Source organism: Gymnoscopelus microlampas, assembly GCF_963454915.1.
Source record: "Gymnoscopelus microlampas genome assembly, chromosome: 17".
NCBI classification, from domain to species: Eukaryota; Metazoa; Chordata; class Actinopteri; order Myctophiformes; family Myctophidae; genus Gymnoscopelus; species Gymnoscopelus microlampas.
The window spans coordinates 16,758,364-16,777,679 of NC_139954.1; the positions used below are offsets into that span (position 1 = coordinate 16,758,364).

Here is a 19,316-nt window from a genome sequence, read left to right on the forward strand (position 1 = left end):
TGCAATTTGAGAAAATGTAATTTATGATGTGATATGTGATTACTCTCCTCAGGTAAATGTAGGAAAAACAAAAACACATGACTTTGCATTTGTTGGAAGCATCATGTTACAGTTGATCCACCTTTGACAAATCTAGTCTATCCAGCACGACACTTTTAGCCTATTCATAAGTGTTATCAACGTCCGGTTTACTCATGTCAGTACTGAAGATCATGGTACTTCTGAATAAAAAAAACAGAGGGGATTAGTTGAGGATGGTTTTAAAGATGTTTAGACCAGAAGCCTGCTCTTCTCCTTAGCTTTTTATTGCAAGGTCTCAAGTAAGCTAAGCAGGCTGCCCTGGGCCGGTCATCTAAACCTATCTTTAGCCCATGCTAGCAAGTGAATGGAAGCGCCCGACTTATCTCCACTGCTGTCATCGAGGCTGCCAGTATTTTTAGGGGACAGCAGCAGCTGCAAAAGCATTTAACGGTCTTCCATGAACAATGACACTTGGGGTGTATGAGGGACTGAGCGCCACAGAGTTTGGGGGACCACTGTAAAGTTGTTGAACGAGGAAGCTGGAAGCTGAAAGTGTTTTTTTCCCTTCCTGTTCCCAGTTGACTGATCCGACTGTATCAAGATGTATGGACAAAGCACTCAGGACCTTTGAGGAGAGTGTTTGGTTGATGTCTGAAAGTGACTTGGGACATTACTCAGCTTTTTGGAGACGGTGACTTTGCCTCCTTAGCTCGAGGGGAGATTGCGTGTGCGGAATGTATGTTGACGATGGTTCCTGGGTACTGAAGCGAGGTAGGTCATGTGAGGGGTATGCTACACAGCTTCACAGGGGTCAGGGGTCATTCCAATTAAACCAGATGAGTAAACACAGGGGTTAATCTCCTTGCTTTAAACCTCCAGAGGGAATATTCAAGCCACTTTCAACACATTGTCCAAAACAATTTAATAAAATGTGTAGCCATGTGAGAAATGATTTTCGCCACTGTGTCCAAATGTTTTCTTAACACTAAAATATGACCGATATCTTATAACTAACTGGCGAGTGACAAATGCCCGTTTGAGTACATTTTATTGCTGTAAAGCCAACCCAATGCAATTTGTTTCAGTAACAATGAACATTGCTCTGAAATTTACAGTAAAACCCATAACAAACTTTAGGGCAACAGTGAACATACTCTTATAATATAGGCTACAATCTAACGTGAATGTTTCATTCTGTATGAAACACAATAGATAGCAAAAGGCTTTACTGAAAAACACAAAATAAAATACAAAACTGTTACGATTGTAAATGTATAACAGGTTCATTTCATTTCAAAGTGGTCCTTACTTTCATCTACATTGCACAGCACAGTGGGAGGCAATTTGAAATTAGGAATGGAAAAATCTCAGGCTTTTGTATGTGTTGGCATATAGCTCATCAAAGGAGCTTGATTCTTTAGGGGTGTAATGGGTGTCATTCATTTGAACAGTTTATTAACGAAACTCCAGTTCATCATTCTGTGATGTAAATGAATTATCAGCAAGATAGGAGGACAAACAAGGGGGTGTTTGTAACAAAAACAAGGATCCCAAAGCCATTGCGGATGATGGACAAGACAGATTGAAAAACGCATTCAACCCTTTTTATATTCCTTGAGACCACTTCTCATCCGAGGGGACAGAATTTCATCACTGCATGTGAGCTGTCCCAAAATACATAAACTAGCCTGATGGATGACTTCTGGCGTGGCGGCAACACTGCTGCAGCCAAATATGAGAAGCAAAACCATAAAATAATGTGGACCAAATCACAAGGAGCTGTCTTAGCAAAATGCTAATAGAATTACAACGCAAATGCAAAATAGAGCATAGTGCTGGGAACTTTGAATAGGGATGACGGCTCCTACTGCTCTTTATTTGGGAATCAGAACCAACAGGAGAAAACCAATTTTAACACTGACATTTTAAGAATAGGAATGCTACACCAGGGCTGCCAACAAAGGGTGTGAGGGAGGCGTAGCATATTTTGACTGCAAGGTCTCTTGGGTGGGCATGCTGTTAGTTCTGGTCTGTGTGTTTGTGTGAGCACGCGGGTTTCAGGGCGTTCTTTGTGATACCTGACACACACACACACACACTCCCTCGCAGGTCTTTATTTAGGGCAAACTATATTAAGCTCTTTCCCATTGAAATACAGCACCAGCTGTGTTGGCTATGGGTTGTGTGGCTGCTGTTGCAATAGGACCATGCCACTCCACAGCTAGCCTGTGTGGCTCTCTCGCACGCAGGCTGCAGTGCTAATTCAATTACAAGCAATAATCATACCGTGTCCATTTGCACTCAAAAACATGTGGCCATAGTGGGTGGTAGGGGAGGTGTTTTAGATATACAGTATATACTAGGTATTAGATAAGATTTACTTTTTAAAGTATTTTTTTCAGCTTTTTTTCTTCAGGTAGGAGAGTGTAGAGAAACAGTAAGTTTGATTCGAAGTCTGGTCCACACGACTCACAAGGAGCATGTGGTCTGTGCAACTGGCTGAGCCACCAGGCATATCCTATAGAGAACAGATAGAATTAAAAATTCTCTGGGAAATTAGTTTGTCCACAGAGCTATCAAGCACTCCAACTTACATACAGTAATAGACAGAATAATTATCTTCATAATTTATCATCTGTGTTGTACACAAGGGATAATCAATGGAGAGCGGGTCATTATTGAAAAATAAACCCGACAGGGTGACTCTTAGACCCTGACGCGATAGCGGATAATGACCCGCTCCCCATTGATTATCCCGCTTATTACACGGACTTAATAAATAAATAAACTGACCCAAAAGTAACAACAAAACGAAGGATTTCATTGCTTACAGTAATGAAAGTATTCCATTCATTTATGCCAGGCGCGTCCAGTGCAACGCGTCGCCTCAGAAAACAACGGGAAGTTTCATACAGTTACTGCATTGTCTATTTCTCACCTAAAATGTTTTCAAAAACATTCTTGAGGGCAATGCTTAGCTGTAAATGACATTGCGTGTTTGTTTACATGACTGTCATGTTGGATAGATAGGGCACAAAATCAAGCAACGCCAATGATATGAGCCGTGTAATAAACAAAGTTTTTTCACATGCAATACAAAGCTTTGACTAAATTATATGTCCACTTTTAATACGTAACCTCTTTTGTACTTTCAGATCAGATGAAAGAGCTATGCTGTTTGTTGTATTGACATTTATCTATTATTTCCTTTGTTTAGGACGTTGCACAGAACAGAAGTTTGACGGCCTTGTCCCAGTGTGTGAGAGTGACTGACTCTGCTCTTCCTGGCCTGCCTAAGGGTGAGGTGAGGCTGGCAAAGAAGCAGAGATGGATGTGTTCGGCGGGGCACCACGTTTCCTGGCCTATCCGCGGACCGTGGTGGTGCAGAGCAGCACCGACGCGGTCCTCAAGTGTCAAATCGGTGGAGATCCGAGGCCTACCGTTATATGGGAGCGGAACAATGAAAAGATTGATCCCCAGGGACGGTATAGAGTCTTTGAGGACGGAAATGTTTACAATCTCATAATTTCATCTGTGACAACGGAGGACAGTGGCCAGTACATATGCAAAGCCAAGAACAGTATTGGGGAAACCTACGCAGCAGCCACGTTGAAGGTGGAAGGTGAGGCGCAGGAGTTGGAACTACGAGAGGAGAATAAGCCCCGGTTCCTCATCAAGCCCCTCTCTACTCGTGTTGGCCGTGGGGAAGACGCCGTCTTCTCGTGTAAGCTGTGGGGAAACCCTCGGCCCGAGGTTGTCTGGGAGAAGGATGGTAGGAAACTTAATGAAATTTTCGAGAGCACACATTTCAGTGTAAGCTACCAGGACGGCGGATGGTTCCAGCTCAAGATCTTCAAGACCCGCGCACCCGACGGTGGGGTGTACACGTGCAAAGCCAGGAATGAATTTGGGGAAGGGCTAGCAGGGGCCGTGTTGCTTGTAGACGCAGGCCCGGGACACGAGGATGAAGGGAACCGTAATGGTTACACAAACGGCCACTGGAAGGCCCACCAGGCCAAACAGAGGAGTGGCAGGCAGATGTTAAATCGCCTCAAAGAAGACACCGTGACCAAATCAACGAAAGTGAAGATGTTCGCGGTAACAGAGGGCAAGCACGCTAAATTCCGCTGCTTTGTGACTGGGAAACCCAAACCCGAAATAATTTGGAGGAAAGATGGCAGGCTGATTTTGTCTGGGAGGCGTTATTTGTTATACGAGGACAGGGAAGGCTACTTCACACTAAAAGTACTGTACTGTAAACAGAAAGACAATGGAGTGTATGTGTGTGCTGCATCCAATACTGCGGGACAAACCCTCAGTGCTGTACACCTCTCTGTGAAGGGTAAGTGCACACAGTCTTCTCTGGCATTAGGACCTAGTGGATTAAAAAAAAAATGCTTGAACGTAAAAAGATATACAATACTAAGGTTGCAGTGCACTCCAGAGGAGCTACACAAGACAATTGAAGCTGACCTGACACAGTCGCCATTTTTAGAGCAAAATGGCTGTAGTGTGATTATGGTTAAACAGTGGAGACACACGTACTAGTCCATGAGCCAGAGCCCCAAAATTGAGCAATGATTATCGAAAGAGTGGGCAAAACCAAACCTATATTAAATTGTTCATAGGATCAATACGAGTAAATAAATATATGATAACCTTTCCACAGGAGTAGCTTTTTCATGGTCATCACACATTTTGTTATTTTCCCCATACGTACATGACAGGTGAAAAAATTACAACATTTTAAAAAGAGTGATCATAATGAAACTTCCTGAGTTGATTACTTACATGAAGACAATGATTTATCGTATTACAAGTTTTCTGAAATTGTATATTTAAAAATGCAAATGCAAATTAGGCATTAGGAAAATATGCCCGAATTTGCATAACTTTCCAGAATCAACATTGGAACATTGGACAAAGCCAGAGTCAACATACTTATTTCATTTTGTTAAGATGTTGGAGTCAAAGGTTTTTAACGAGGGAATATTCAATATCTGGCTCAATTTTGGGGCTCTGGCTCATGGACTAAATGCCTAATTTGCATATTTAAATATACAATTTCAGAAAACTTGTAATACGATAAATCATTGTCTTCATGTAAGTAATCAACTCAGGAAGTTTCATTATGATAACTCTTTTTTAAATGTTGTCATTTTTTCACCTGTCATGTACGTATGAGGAAAATAACAAAATGTGTGATAACCATGAAAAAGCTACTCCTGTGGAGAGGTTATCATATATTTATTTACTCATATTGACCCTATGAACAATTTAATATAGGTATGGTTTTGCCCACTCTTTCGATAATGAAATCTTGTCTGGCTCATGGACTATACAGGAGAGCACCAATTTCAATGGATATTTCAGTGAGGCTTAGTCTATCTCATGACAGGAAATTCAGTTGAGATTCAGATTTGTTATCACATGGTTTCTCATGGTTGCAATGCAAAGTGAAAACACTGTTTTACAAGCTTAGCTTCATACACGGCAACAAATATTAATTGAAAATGTTTAAGATAACTTAAGGCAATGAAATAAACATAACAACCTTTTTCCACTGTGATCCAGCCATACTACTAGTTTTTCACCTATTATTTTTTCAGCAACGTATCCGCCAAGTCAACCATAGTCATACAATATTGGATGTCATTGCATACAAATGCCAAATCAAATCATTTGTACAGACAAAAATCGTTCTACACCATCAGTCAATAGCATTAGTTAAAAAAGGGCATGCTAACAAGCCAATTAGATGCAAGTGTAATCAGCAACCATCTGCTAAGTCAAAAGCAATCCAATCCCCAGTCCACAGGATGATTAACATCTTAATTATCTGAAATTTGACCTCAGATATATCCAACTATCTGGCTATGCCAAGTTGTTCAGCTTGAGGTGCATTGCCGTGGCCGTACCAATGTCTGCTAAGTCACTTAGCTTGTGAAAGGTCTAGGGGCATCCATGTGATCGAAGTCTCTGGGGGATGGGATCAGATTTCTAACATGGCCCAGGGAAAAGTCCAAATCCATTTCCCTGATAGCAAGTATTGTATCAGTCAGACATACAGGAAATCAACACAGTACAGTAGATATATGTAGGACAGGGACCATATTAAAAAAAAACTATGAGTATAAAAACTGTGTTGGTTCATCTCGTAAAAAAAATTGCTAACATGGACATAGCCAAGTAGTGGACAAAGTACTCAACCCCAGTACTTGAGTCAAAATATAGATACAAGTGAAAGTTGCTCAGTCATATTTGTGCAGTATGAAGTACTGGATCACTATTCAAAAGTACACATTATTCAAAAATAAATAATTGTATTGAAATTTAGACATTTTCCAAAGAAATTCAAAAACTTCAGACATTTTACGTTGTGAGCTTTTAGATCTGCAAAAAATCTACAAAAAAGTGATACACTTCCAAAAATAAATACATTCTCAAGTAAAGTACAAATACTCAAATAACGTAGGACTTAAACATTACTCATGTTCGAACACTGCTCACACAAGTTACTAAATGCAGTAAGCGTTCTTTTGTTTACAACTGTCTGCTGCTGTCTGGAGGTATCACTTACAAATAGTTTATTTCCTTTACTGTAGCTAACACTTACACCGCTGTGTGAATGAGGCTATAATGATCTTTCCATAGCTCAGCTAAATGAACTTGTCTCATAAGCTGCAAATTGAAAATCTTGTTGCTTTATTGGTATTATTACCAAATGCAGTAGATTAAAGGGGTATTTCACTTAACTATAAAACACTTCTTGGTCAATTTCATGTCTACTCAGACCGTCATTTTTCAATGTTTTCATTTTTGTTTATTTATTTATTTATTTCATTTTCTTTCAACATTAGGATGAAAAAAAGTGAAAACAAAAAATGACAGTCCCCTCATGCATCAGGACAGTTTGGGGTTAAGTTTGGGGTTAAGTGTCTTGCTCAGTGACACTTCAACATGTAGAGATGGGCGGCCTGGGAGGTGAACCGGTGACCTTCTGATTACCAGACAGCCTTTCTACCCACTCGGTATACGGTCGGCCCAAAATATACCAACTATTTGCAATAATCAATCTATCAACAGCGAATGAATTCTGACAAGGAAAAGTTATTGAAAATGTAAAACAATAATGGTAAAATGTCATGCTAAATGATTCCAAAGTATACTACAGTATTTTCACACAGTGAAATCCTCACTGTTAATTTAGTCATTGTAACGCAGAGAGCCGCTGATTTTGATATCCACCTTTCTGGTCATAAATCTTTATGGCCGTTGGGGATACTTGGGGCCCTATTTTCGCCGGTGCCTTTATAATTATCCCTAAACTTCTTTGCCATTTTTTACAATTTTTAAAAACATTTTCAAATAGTCAATCTACAAGCTTACAACGTGTCGATGTAGATCGGCTAGTTGAACTATTTGAAAATGTTTTTAAAAATAGTACAAAAAATGGCAAAGAAGTTTAGGGATAATTGGTAAGGCACTGGCAAAAATAGGTACCAGTATGTATTATCCCTGTTTCTGGTCAGACTGAATTAAATACATTCAATAGCTTTTGGGAAATGCACTGTAGACTGTCATATTTTTATTTGATGTGATCACAATCAATTTAACAATGGAAATAAGGAATTTTCAAAAACAAGCATCAACAATCACAATACATTGTGAGCTTGTAGATATGATATTCTTTGCTTTTTGTTGTTTGTGACTAGGTAGCCTACAGTAGGGCTTAAGGGTTTAATCAATTAAATATTATAATATAATTAGCTGACTGGGGTCCTCCAGGGGTCTATACTTGGTCCCTTTCTTTTTTCCCCTCTCTACAGATCCACAAGCTCATGTTTTGAGCTTGTAGTTTTGCTATTTTCGCTGAATGTTTGTCCCAGAATGCTAGGGTTCATATGGTTAAGAAAATACAAATCGAACCTTGACCATACTATTATGTACCCCCCTCCTTGCCAGAGCCACCGGTGCGGTTCAAGCAGCCGCTCATTGATCTGGAGGTTTGGGAGCGGGACTTGGCTGTTCTGGAGTGTGAGGTTCCAGAGGACTCAGTCCCCATCACATGGTATCTGGAGGACAGACGTCTCCAGCCCGGGGCCAAATATGGAATGGAAGAGTGGGGAACAAAACGACGGCTGACTATTCGCGACATTGGCGTGGATGATGATGGGATTTACCTCTGTGAGATGCCCGATGGGGGTAGAAGCATTGCGGAGGTGGCTGTGAAAGGTAACTGACAATTTAGAATCCGTATTGCTTTCTTGGCTACGCATCAAAGAAATGGAGTTAATCTTGGTGGTATTCTTTGAGACTAGAGCCGACCGATATATCGGTCATTATTTGACTTTTTTGATGACATTGGTATCGGCAATTTTGTAGCCGATGTGTCCCGCTTTTAACCACTTTCAACCTGTTTTCCATATTTTGCCATTATAGGCAAAGAAATCTAAAAAGTTTTTAAAATATGTCAAAAATACCCGATCTACAAGCGCGTAGATTGGCTATTTTCTATTTTTTTTGGATTATAAGTAAAATTGTCTAAAATGTAAACTTTAATCAAATCTCAAATTGATAATTTTTTTGACAAAATATCGGTCAAAGCGTTGGGACTCTCCATTTCTGGCATCAGTCAGGCTCTATTGAAGACGCATTACATTACATTACAGTCATTTAGCAGACGCTTTTATCCAAAGCGACTTACAATAAGTGCATTCAACATAGGTAGGGAACAAAACTACTATTCACCAGAAGTCTTAAGTGCATTTTCTGCTAAAACAGGCAACCAAGAGTATACCTAGCGCTAAGGTAAAAGTGCAATATATCAGCGACCTACTTTCTTAAACAGATGAGACAAATAGTAAAATCAAATGAGCAAGAGCTAAAAACAAATAATGCACATACTGTACAGGTATTTGGGGAAGTGGGAAAATCCACTGTTGTCTTGGATCTGCAAGACAATTTTGACACAGATGTCAGCATTGCAGTTGTGAGATGAATCATATAGCCTACATCAATATCTTTTTTTTCTATCGCAAAACTATCGTTAGATATTGTAGTGCGTGGACCTGCAACAACCACCATCTTGGGGCGGCAGTGGCTCAGGGGTAGAGTGGCCAGGTAGAGTGAACTGGAAACAGCAAGGATCCCAGTTCGATGCTGGGCTGGGGGGCTCCCCCAGAGTTAGTGTCGAAGTGTCCTTGAGCAAGACGCTGAACCCCTAATTGCTCCCGATGAGCAGGTTGGTGACTAGCATGGTTTCCTCCGCCATCTGTGTGTGAATGGGTGAATGTAATGCACAATCTATGTAACGCGCTTGGATAAAAGTGCTATATAAAAATGCACCATTTACCGTCTTATAAAAAATATTTGTTTTAAGATCCCGAGCCAAGGAAAGGCTTTTGTCAGCATCTCCAACACACCCACGTGGGTAACAATCTTCCCATTCGCACATACTAGGGCATGATGGTGTAGCTAAAAGTAGGGATGCACCGATATGGAAATTCTTGGCCGATACCGATTTTTAAATTAACTTTTAGTCGATAGCCGATACTGATACCGATATTTGTTTATTTATTTTATGGTGTTATTATTTCCCCTTTTGTGCCAGGGAAACAAATACATCTTCATTATAAGAAATAACTGTTCAGAATCTGCAGCTTGGTGGGCTACAGATAACCAGAAAAAAAATCGATTCTCATTAAAAAATGATACCCAATCAGTTTTATCTAAATTATTTCAGTCATGTTGTTTTCATCTGGACTTTAACAACCAAGTGTAGCCTAGTTATTTCCAACAGTTCAAACAAGAAATTATATAATACTTAAATTATATAGTTCTATTTGATGCAGAAACACAACATAATTGCCTTGATGCAAGTAACATTAACGAGTGTCAACGAGCGCCAGCTGGACATTGACACACACACCTCAGCTGTGCTGAACTGAAAGTGACTGGAGTTAGTTAAACAAAGACATCCTTCTTTTTTTTTGGCCGATACCGATATTGACCAATAACGGCAAATATCGTCCGATGTGTGGCCAATATATCGGTGCATCCCTTGTTAAAAGAATAGATGAACAGATCAATTGATAACTTATGTTATTAACTTAATTCTTGTCAAATGATATAGTAGCACAACTAGTACACTCTGACTACCGGTCTTGAACACGGTTGAACAAGATGGGTCGGGAGTGGTGGTGAAGGTGGTCTTGGTGGTGGGAGGGTCTCAAAACTGTGACATCATCTGTACAGAATGTATAATGACGGAGTGGCAGAGGGTTATGCAACATAGCCACAGGTGTTTGTTGTGACTGACATGGAGTGGAGGAGGGCCAGCAGCAACAGGTGACAGCATTGCACCATAACCCACGGCCTGAAGGTCATCAACATTTAAATGACAGCAATAATATGCAGACGACAGTATCACAGGTACACAAGCAACACAGAGTTGCTATGGGGTTTTTCCACTTCATGGTCCCAGCTCAATTTGACTCCACTCAACTCACTTTACTTAGTTTTCCACTGCAGATAGGACCCTCTCTCCTCTATACAGTATACACAGAGAACCCTACATTAGCCGTTGCTGTTCATTGGAGCGATGCGTCAATGCGGCTGCCATATTTCCGGCTGCCATATTACATTTTCTTTGAACCTGGATCATCAGTAGGCTCATCAGTGATTACACCGTGAGAGTTGTTATTTGAGAGTTTATATATCTTCTTTTAAATAGTTTTGCATTGGTCTCCTACAGCGGCAGACACCAAGTACATTGAATTATTGGCTCAAGAGTCATGAATGCGACAAAAACTAAAACATTTCCATGAATTCAAGGCTTCATGGGGTGAGTAATTGATAGGGTGAAGTATTCCTTTAAAGCAGCACTATGTAGTTTGGGGTATCAGTGGCCACTTTGGACACAAATAACATGGCAACGTCTTTGACTTCATTACCCAAGAGTCTCTGCAAGCATGTCTGGTGAGGATGTGCTGTGATTGGCCAGTCTTCGCTTTGACTGGCAGTTCTGCCTTGGCAAATGCCAGGATGAAACTGATTGTCTCCCCTATAGTAATACAGTCAAGCCCCTAGCAGGGACCCCCCTGAGTCTATACATTTATGGATGGATGATTGTTATTGCTTAAACATGTAACTTTATAATTTTGTGGGACATAATATGCTATATAGTTAAAAAGTTACATAGTGCTGCTTTAAGCCTCCTCTGAAATGTCTTTTTCCCATGGCTGCTGAACAGGCACGATTATGCGGAAGCTTCCGCGGAAAGTGGACGTGTTGGAGGGGGAGAACGCTGCTTTCTGTGTTGAAGTGGAAGAGGAGGAGATGGACATTCACTGGTACAAAGATGGGGTGGAGCTGCGTGAAACACACCAGACCATCCTGAAGTCTTTTGGCAGAACTCACATCCTGGTTTTTGTCAACACGATGCCTCAAGACGCTGGCCTGGTCACGTTCTTTGTGGGCAGATCCAAGACTTCATCTCAGCTTAGGGTGAAAGGTACAGTATGGTATTTGGTCAAAGGCAGCTATGGTCTCTATCCACGTGAAAACTATGGCTTTATAACCACTTAAACCATATATACCTCGTTGACCTGGGTCTCCCAGGGTCTATCCTTGGCCTTGGCCCCCTCTACACCAAATCTCTTTGCCAAAAATAGCCGATCTACAAGCTCACAATGCATCGCATTGCGAGCTTGTTAATCTGCTATTTTCGCTGAATGTTCACATATTTGTACCGAATGTTCATCTACATTTTTTTCACCAAATGATAGGGTCCAAAGTGGTTACGTGTTGCCCTGATCCATGCATAATTCTTGTTTTTGTTTTGCAAGTGCAACAACTGACCATGAGCATTTGTTTCCTTTCGCTTCAGCGGCCAGGCATTGTCCACCCGCTTGCCCAGTGGGTGTACAGATCAACACAGAGCGTGCCAATGCCGTCCTTTTCTCCTGGGTTCCTGCTCCGGAGTCACGGAAGAACCCCCCATCTGGATATGTGATTGAAAGGCAGGAAGTCGGCACTGGCTCACAGGAGTGGCTCCAGTGCCTGACAACTGACTCCGCCACATCTGTGGAGATCCTCGGCGACAGTGTCCCATGCGAGGCTGATTATCGCTTTCGCATTTGCAGCGTGAACAAATATGGCAGAAGCAACAACGTAGAGTTCCCAAGAACAGTTCACCTAGGTAAGATACCGAAGGTCCAGTCTTTATTGTATTCATTCCAACTGCAGCGATTTCTGTATAAATCATAATATCGCCTTCCTAACCACATGTTGCACAAGTTGAATCAAACCGATAGTTGTAATGATGTGTGGCTGATTGTTTTCAAACCTGGGTCAAACTGAATTTACAATTACTTCTTAGCGTTTTCTTTAAAGGTATACTAGGTAACTAGGTAAGATCGCAGATATGTGTGTGTACACACACACATTCCCCCCTCCCCTCTCTGACAGGTATCAAAGTGATAGCTGTCTTTGATGCATTCATTGATTAGAGAGAGCACTAACGAGCACATAACACATTTGACACTTTTATGGCCCAATCAATCAACTCAGAGCACTATATATATATGTGTATATATAACCTTTAAAAGGCATATGTAACTTTATTATCTATGAATTAATGTTTTACCCATCATTTCCCTCTTTACCATCAGCCACTGAAGTAGTGTGGTGGTGGTGGTGTTTACCTGCAGAACAACACTGCCCTCTCGCTGTATTTCGTGTTTTCACTGTTTGTTTTGGTAGGCCAAAAACGCCCCCGTCCACCAAAATAAAACAGTGAAAACACCCAAATACAGCGAGAGGGCAGTGGGTTTCTGCAGGTTAACACCGTCCCACTACTCCAGTGGCTGATAACTCCTGGTATAGAGGGAAATGATTAGTAAACACATGTATTTATTGTTCTGTTTTGTAAACACAGGGCAAAGTTACATACTGTACTATGCCTTGAACTTAGTTGAAGGCATCAAATGTGTGCGTTTTATTGGCCCTGTTAAGTTGTAAAATGTATCAAAGTCTACTTAGCTGAATTTTAAATGACTTTGGTCAAAGCACACACTAACAATTATTTGCAAATGCTATTTCACTGAGATTTTGTTTACAAATATATTCAAAATCATCATATTCAACGAGAGTAATATGTAGCATCACATCTGAATCAAAGTGCTTTGACATCTCTTCAGTCCCAGTTGCCAGAATCCAAGCCCCTCTACAAGATGCCTTGGTGCCAGAGGGACAAGACGCTAGTTTTTCTATTGAGCTGTCAGCATCTGTGATTGGAACATGGTTCTTAAATGGCACTCAGCTTCAGGAGGACGATCGCTACTCCATGCGGCGGTCACGAACGCACCAATCTCTTCGCATTCGAGGGGTGCGAGACACAGACAATGGAGCCGAGATTACATTCATCGCCTATGGTATCCGGGATTCTGCAGCACTGTACATTCAAGGTATATATTTCACTTTCTTCAAGTGTTCTGTCACAACTTGTGGTTGTTACCACTGTTGCATAAAATGCACAATATACAACAATGACACAACTAAAACAAAAATTCTCTATTTTTTCTGCAGCTCCTCTCGTGAAATTTTCCTCTATGTCGGAAATGGATCGTAATAAATTTGTAGAAGTTGGGAACCCCATCGTCCTCTATTGTGAGCTATCTGACCCTGCAGCTCCAGTCCACTGGTACAAGAATGGGGTGGAGCTACAAACAGTGGAGGGTCTTCATATCCAGTCAGAAGGCACCATGAGGAGAATTGTCATCCAGTCAGCAGAGTTCTCGCATTCAGGAGTGTATTGCTGCGATGCCATTGATGACGTCATCAGATTCAACGTGGAAGTTGAGGGTAAGTGGCAAGCGCTTCTTGTAATTCCCATCACACGTTTGACTGACAGTTCTTGTGAACTTCACAATTTGTTTTTCTGAACTTATGTCATGTTGCAATTTGAAATCTAATTAAAACAAACAGTACTGTAAGACATGAACTGAAAAATTATAATCAGTCCGTGCACAGGCATAATGAGCAGTCATTATATCTAAATATCCATAGCCCCACCTGTAAGATTCTCAGCAATTCCGGACACTGAGAGGAACAAGTCAGTCCAAGCAGGCTGCCCCTTGGTTCTACATTGTGAGATCTCAGACCCTTCTGCACAAGTGCACTGGTACAAGGATGGCTCAAAGCTCCTCCCTCAGAGTGGGGTAGAAATTCAATCAGATGGCATGAGGAGGACATTGGTAGTCCAGTCTGCAGAATCCTTCCACTCTGGGTTATACAGCTGCAAGACAAAGGGGGACACCATCATGTTCACTGTGGATGTCAAAGGTGATTTAAAGTTTTGTTTTGAGCAGTTGACCACATTAACCCTGGCATTCCTATTTTGGGCATGTCGTTATAGGCAACAATTCTCAGAAATAGCCTAGTCCTATATAGTTAATTTAAACACATCGTACACTGGTGTTGCACAGTGAAAACAACCAATGTACAAGCTCACAAAGCGTCGCAAAGTGACACATTGTGAGCTTGTAGATTGGTTATTTTCAGTGCATGACAGTGTTTGGTTTAAGTGGTTAAACATTCACTCTCAGCATTGCCACTAACTATGATGATATTGAGTGTTGATCATTGCTTGTCCTCATAACTTGACAGTACAACTATTTTGTCACATTGTCATGTTAGCAAATTTGCTAAAACAATTTGTGTTCTGCATTCAAGGAATTTAGCTTAACAATCAATCTTGAGGTTTGGCATGTTGCTGATCATTTAAGATTTAAACATATCTATAGCTCCACCTGTGAAGTTCTCAGCAATCCCAGAAGATACGCGAGCCAAGTCCATCGAAGTGGGATGCCCCATTGTACTGCAGTGTGTGGTGTCGGAGCCTGAGGCTCAAGTTCGCTGGCACAAGGGTGGGATACATCTTTTTTCAGACTTGGGATTAGAAATTGACTCAGAGGGCAACACAAGGACCTTGGTGGTTCAGTCAGCAGAGATGTCCCATTCTGGCGTGTACAGTTGCACCACAGAGGATGATACCATGGAATGGAAAGTGACCATCAAAGGTGACTTTACCCCTTTTACTTGTGCCCTAGTGATGTAACCCCACTTCCTCTTTCTAAATGCCACTAATAAACCCCGCTTTATCTGTGGTGTGATGGTTGGGAAATGGCCTTTATAGTGCTACAGTACATGAGCATTATCTCACAGAACTATGCAATCTTTAAAATTATTGCTATTTTATAATCAATTAATTTGTGCTCGTAGCTATACCCTATGTCATTGGAAGACTCTAGTGTCCACAGCTTTGGTTGTATTAAATCTGTCCTAAATTCCCCACTGCTAGCTCTACCAGTGAAGTTCTCAGATATCTTTGAAGTTGAGAGAACCAAGTCAGTGGAAGCGGGCAGACCTTTTGAACTGGAATGTGAGGTTACAGATCCCATTGCTCAGGTCTGCTGGTACAAAGACGGGGTAAAGCTCATTCCGCAAAATGGGTGGGATATTCATTCTGAAGGCACGTTAAGGAGACTCATTGTCGTGTCAGCGGAGGTCTTTCACTCTGGGCTGTATAGCTGTGAGACCTCTGATGACATTATCCAGTTCAGTGTGGATATCAAAGGTGATTGTTATTTTTATTTTATTTAATTGAATCTTGAACAGTAATCCCCTTTGAAGAGTAGATGCAACTAACATTTGTCTTTATTTGTCTTTATTTGTCTGAAGAGTAGATGCAACTAACATTTGTCTTTATATGTCTGTGTGCTATAATAACATTTGTGTGTGATGTTGCAAATGTTTCTTAAATCATGGAAGAAATCTTATACAGTACGCCATTTCTTGAATTAATTTTTGTATAATGTTTGAATTTGTGAAATTACCTCTTTAAGGATGGTCTGAGAAATTACAGATTAGTCCATTTGGGTACATTGTACTTTTCCCCCCTCCCCCCTTCCCCAATCAAAATGCAGTTACCCACTTTATAGTCCACAATTATAACATGGATACTCATCTTTAGCTCCACCGTTGACATTGGCACCCTCACCAGAGGTTGTGAAGAGCCAATCGCTTGAAGCAACCAGCCCCGTTGAGCTTCCCTGTGAGATCTCAGACCCTGCAGTCCAGGTGTCCTGGCAGAGGCATGAAGAACCCCATTCTAAACGTGAGCCTGACTTTGAAATGGGAGCCATCAGGAGGACCCTTGTTATTGAACCGACTCACCCGTCCAACTCTGGGGCGTACTATTGTGCCACAGCGGACGATGTTGCACAGTTAATTGTACAAAACCAAGGTGACTTTTTTAATGTCAAAATGCTTGTGGTTCTTATACGTGTCAGTTGCAACTAACTCTCTTTATGTAGCTTTCTGGATTGGCCTCTTACCTGTTTTTAGTGTACAGAGCTAATACTCGTTTATTTTCTTTGAAACTGTTCAGAATAATCTATACTAAAAAATATCCCCCCCCATGATCACCTGTAGCTCCACCTGAATCATATCTTGGTACTGAAGTCGAGAGGCCCGTAGAAGCACACTGTCCAATTGTTCGGCAATTTGAGATCTCAGATCCCATTGCCAAAGCATGCTGGTACAAAGACGGAAGGCAGATCTACCCACAAAGGCGGGTTGACAGTGAATCAGAGAGCAGCACGCCGACTTTGCCCCTCCAGTCAGATGGCTTATCCTGTGGTGGGAGGTTTGGCTGCGAGAGAACTGGCGACGCACAGTTTAGTGGTGACGTCAAAGGTGGTGTTCCGCAACACGCCCATATCAGCTCAATTCAAGAATGAGTCAAAAGCATTTAGTTACAGTACATGCCTGAAGCTATCGCCCAGCTCATTGTTTTCTCTGTGGCTTTGTCCAAACAGCAGAGCAGTGTCACTCTGGTGATGAGATTGGTGAGATAGCAGATGCAACTACCCACTGCACTTTGGATGTCAAAGGTGATACAATGATTTCAACATCAGAGTCATCATTTTAACCCAGCACATACATACCACTAACAATGGTGGTAGATTTCAATGTTAGACCAGTCCCCTGAGGCATATACTGTAGAGACTGTATATCCTGTATATATATGTGTGTATATATATAATTGTTATTGTCCAGTATGATTTGTCATGTTTTCACTCCTGATCTCATGATCTCATTTCCTGCTGGTGTTGGCTTTTAATCAACCTTGTAGGTGTCTTTGTGAGCATCTGCTCTTCATACTAACATCCATCTTGTGTCTGTCATGTCATTCTTCATCTTTTAACAATCATCTTTGTATGCGTGTAACAAGCAGCTTTCAACTCCGAAAGCCCATCTTATGTCTTGTTCATCACCAGATCTCCTCTCATTCACTTTGCTGCCCCCGATTCTCTACCCGTTGCAATGACAATGAACTCTTCTCAGAAATTATTTAGATAGTTAATTAAAAAACTAAATGGAATGGAAATTACTGCACCAGATTTGTCATAGACAGTTTTGGGGGTCTATTTAGTGGTAAAACAGGAATGATTGTCCTCAATATCAGACCAACGCTGGTCGCCCCTCTTAAGTGTTTGTCTTTGCAATGGATTATCCCATAACTCCTTCATGCTAACCCGCAATGATGTGCAGTACTATTTTGAGAAGAACTATTGAGGCAAACAACAATTGAAAACCCTTTTTCTGTGTACATCACAATGCCTATAGCTACGTCGCCATGGCTATCGCCTGACCAAGAGACTGAGCTGCACAACTCCAATGAAGAGGTCTACCTTGTTGAAGATGATGTCTCAAAGCCAAATTCCCAGACCTTCCGCAGCAAGAGTGGAGATCCTCATCGGATATTTGACAATCATTCCGGGCAAACGCCAACTCTTCAGCCAACTTATGAGCATGGGACTGACCGGACAGCAACTGTCCATTCAGAAGATCTCTCCAACGATCAGGAAGGATCAGGCCTAAGTGCTCATTCTGAGCAGCTCTGTTACTCTCCACCACCAGTGGTATCCCAGTCTGATGAGCACCATCACTCTATACAACGTGTAGCAGCACAACTTGAACAAAGCGCTTATTACATAAAGCCTGCATTAGATGGGTGTGAAGTCCTTGATAATTCCCTAAGGACTGCGACTGTCCAATCAGAGGAGCTATGCAACTCCCTTCAGACCACGACTGTCCAATCAGAGGAGCTTTGTAATTCCCTCAAGTCAATTACTGTCCAATCAGAGGAGCTGTGCAGCTCCCTACAAACAGCAACTGTCCAATCACAGGAGCTATGCAACTTCCTCAAGCCGGTAACTTCGCAGTCGGCAGAGCATTGTAACTCCCTGAAGATAGTAACTGCACAGTCAGACGAGCTCAATAAATCCGTACAGACTGCAACTGTCCAAACGAAAGAGCTTTGTAACTCATTACAGACGGCAACTGTGCAATCAGAGGAGCTTTATTACTCCCTCAAAACAACAATTGTCCAATCAGAGGAGCTCTATAGTGCCTTACAGACCGCATCTGGCCAATCAGAGGAGCTTTGCGACTCTCTCAAGGCTGCAACCGTCGAATCAGGAGAGCTGTGTAACCCCTTTCAGAAAACGTCACTTCAGTCAATGGAGTTATGTCGTTCTCTGCAGTCTGCAGCTTGTAAGTCAGGCAAGCTCTACAACTTGCTGCAGACCGCAACTGTGGAATCAGAGGACACATATTACAGCAGGCAAACGGTACCGGTCCAATCAGTCGAGCTTTATCAGTCCAGGGAGGCAATAACAGCTGCACCTGTAGAGGTGTATCAAATCATGGAGACAGCGGAAGAGAAATTAAACAGCAGCATTAACTCTATGCAGCGATCATCTACCCAGTCAGCAGAGGTCTATTATACCAAGCAGACATCCACTGTCCAATCAGAAGATATCTATCTGTCAAGGGCATGCGACAGTCACTGGGATGACGATGTCATTGCAATTAAGGTGGATGTTGAAGGTGATTTAAATGGTTACCATTATCAAACAAGAAAATGGATGGGCACAATGTTGACATTGTGTAAAATCAAGAGATTGCTTATCGCAATTCTTGACATTTTGGCAATTTCTACATTTACTTACTTAGATGTTTATACTAAATATGACTTAAGATAGTCAATGTGCTAGACTTTGAGCTTGGGTGGTCTGCAACATTTTGAATTGTAATGAATACAGTTAATATTAGAAGCAAATCCTAACTTGAATGCATAATTATCTCAAATCTAACCAAAGAATCCTCTTGTTCAAACACTAATATTACAATTTTGTGTATCAAGAATTCAAGATACATTTGTT

At 41.4% G+C, this 19,316-nt stretch overlaps 1 protein-coding gene across 9 annotated transcripts in view; it reads left to right on the plus strand.

Moving 5' to 3' along the window:
* Window positions 1-491: 491 nt before the first annotated feature.
* obsl1b (obscurin like cytoskeletal adaptor 1b) overlaps window positions 492-19,316 on the plus strand; it is a 47,660-nt gene continuing 28,835 nt past the window's right edge. For 3 of the 9 annotated variants that reach the window (XM_084084848.1, XM_084084850.1, XM_084084852.1), the window contains exons 1-14: window positions 492-792; window positions 3,239-4,363; window positions 7,987-8,256; window positions 11,276-11,536; window positions 11,912-12,223; window positions 13,224-13,490; window positions 13,612-13,887; window positions 14,092-14,367; window positions 14,829-15,104; window positions 15,386-15,661; window positions 16,058-16,330; window positions 16,519-16,782; window positions 16,905-16,979; window positions 17,716-18,981. In XM_084084848.1, the coding sequence (XP_083940974.1) occupies window positions 3,349-4,363; window positions 7,987-8,256; window positions 11,276-11,536; window positions 11,912-12,223; window positions 13,224-13,490; window positions 13,612-13,887; window positions 14,092-14,367; window positions 14,829-15,104; window positions 15,386-15,661; window positions 16,058-16,330; window positions 16,519-16,782; window positions 16,905-16,979; window positions 17,716-18,981 (5,107 nt within the window). In that variant the 5' untranslated portion in view covers window positions 492-792; window positions 3,239-3,348. The remainder of the gene's footprint in view (window positions 793-3,238; window positions 4,364-7,986; window positions 8,257-11,275; window positions 11,537-11,911; window positions 12,224-13,223; window positions 13,491-13,611; window positions 13,888-14,091; window positions 14,368-14,828; window positions 15,105-15,385; window positions 15,662-16,057; window positions 16,331-16,518; window positions 16,783-16,904; window positions 16,980-17,715; window positions 18,982-19,316) is intronic. The other 6 variants (XM_084084849.1, XM_084084854.1, XM_084084855.1 and 3 more) reach the window with 6 other exon arrangements.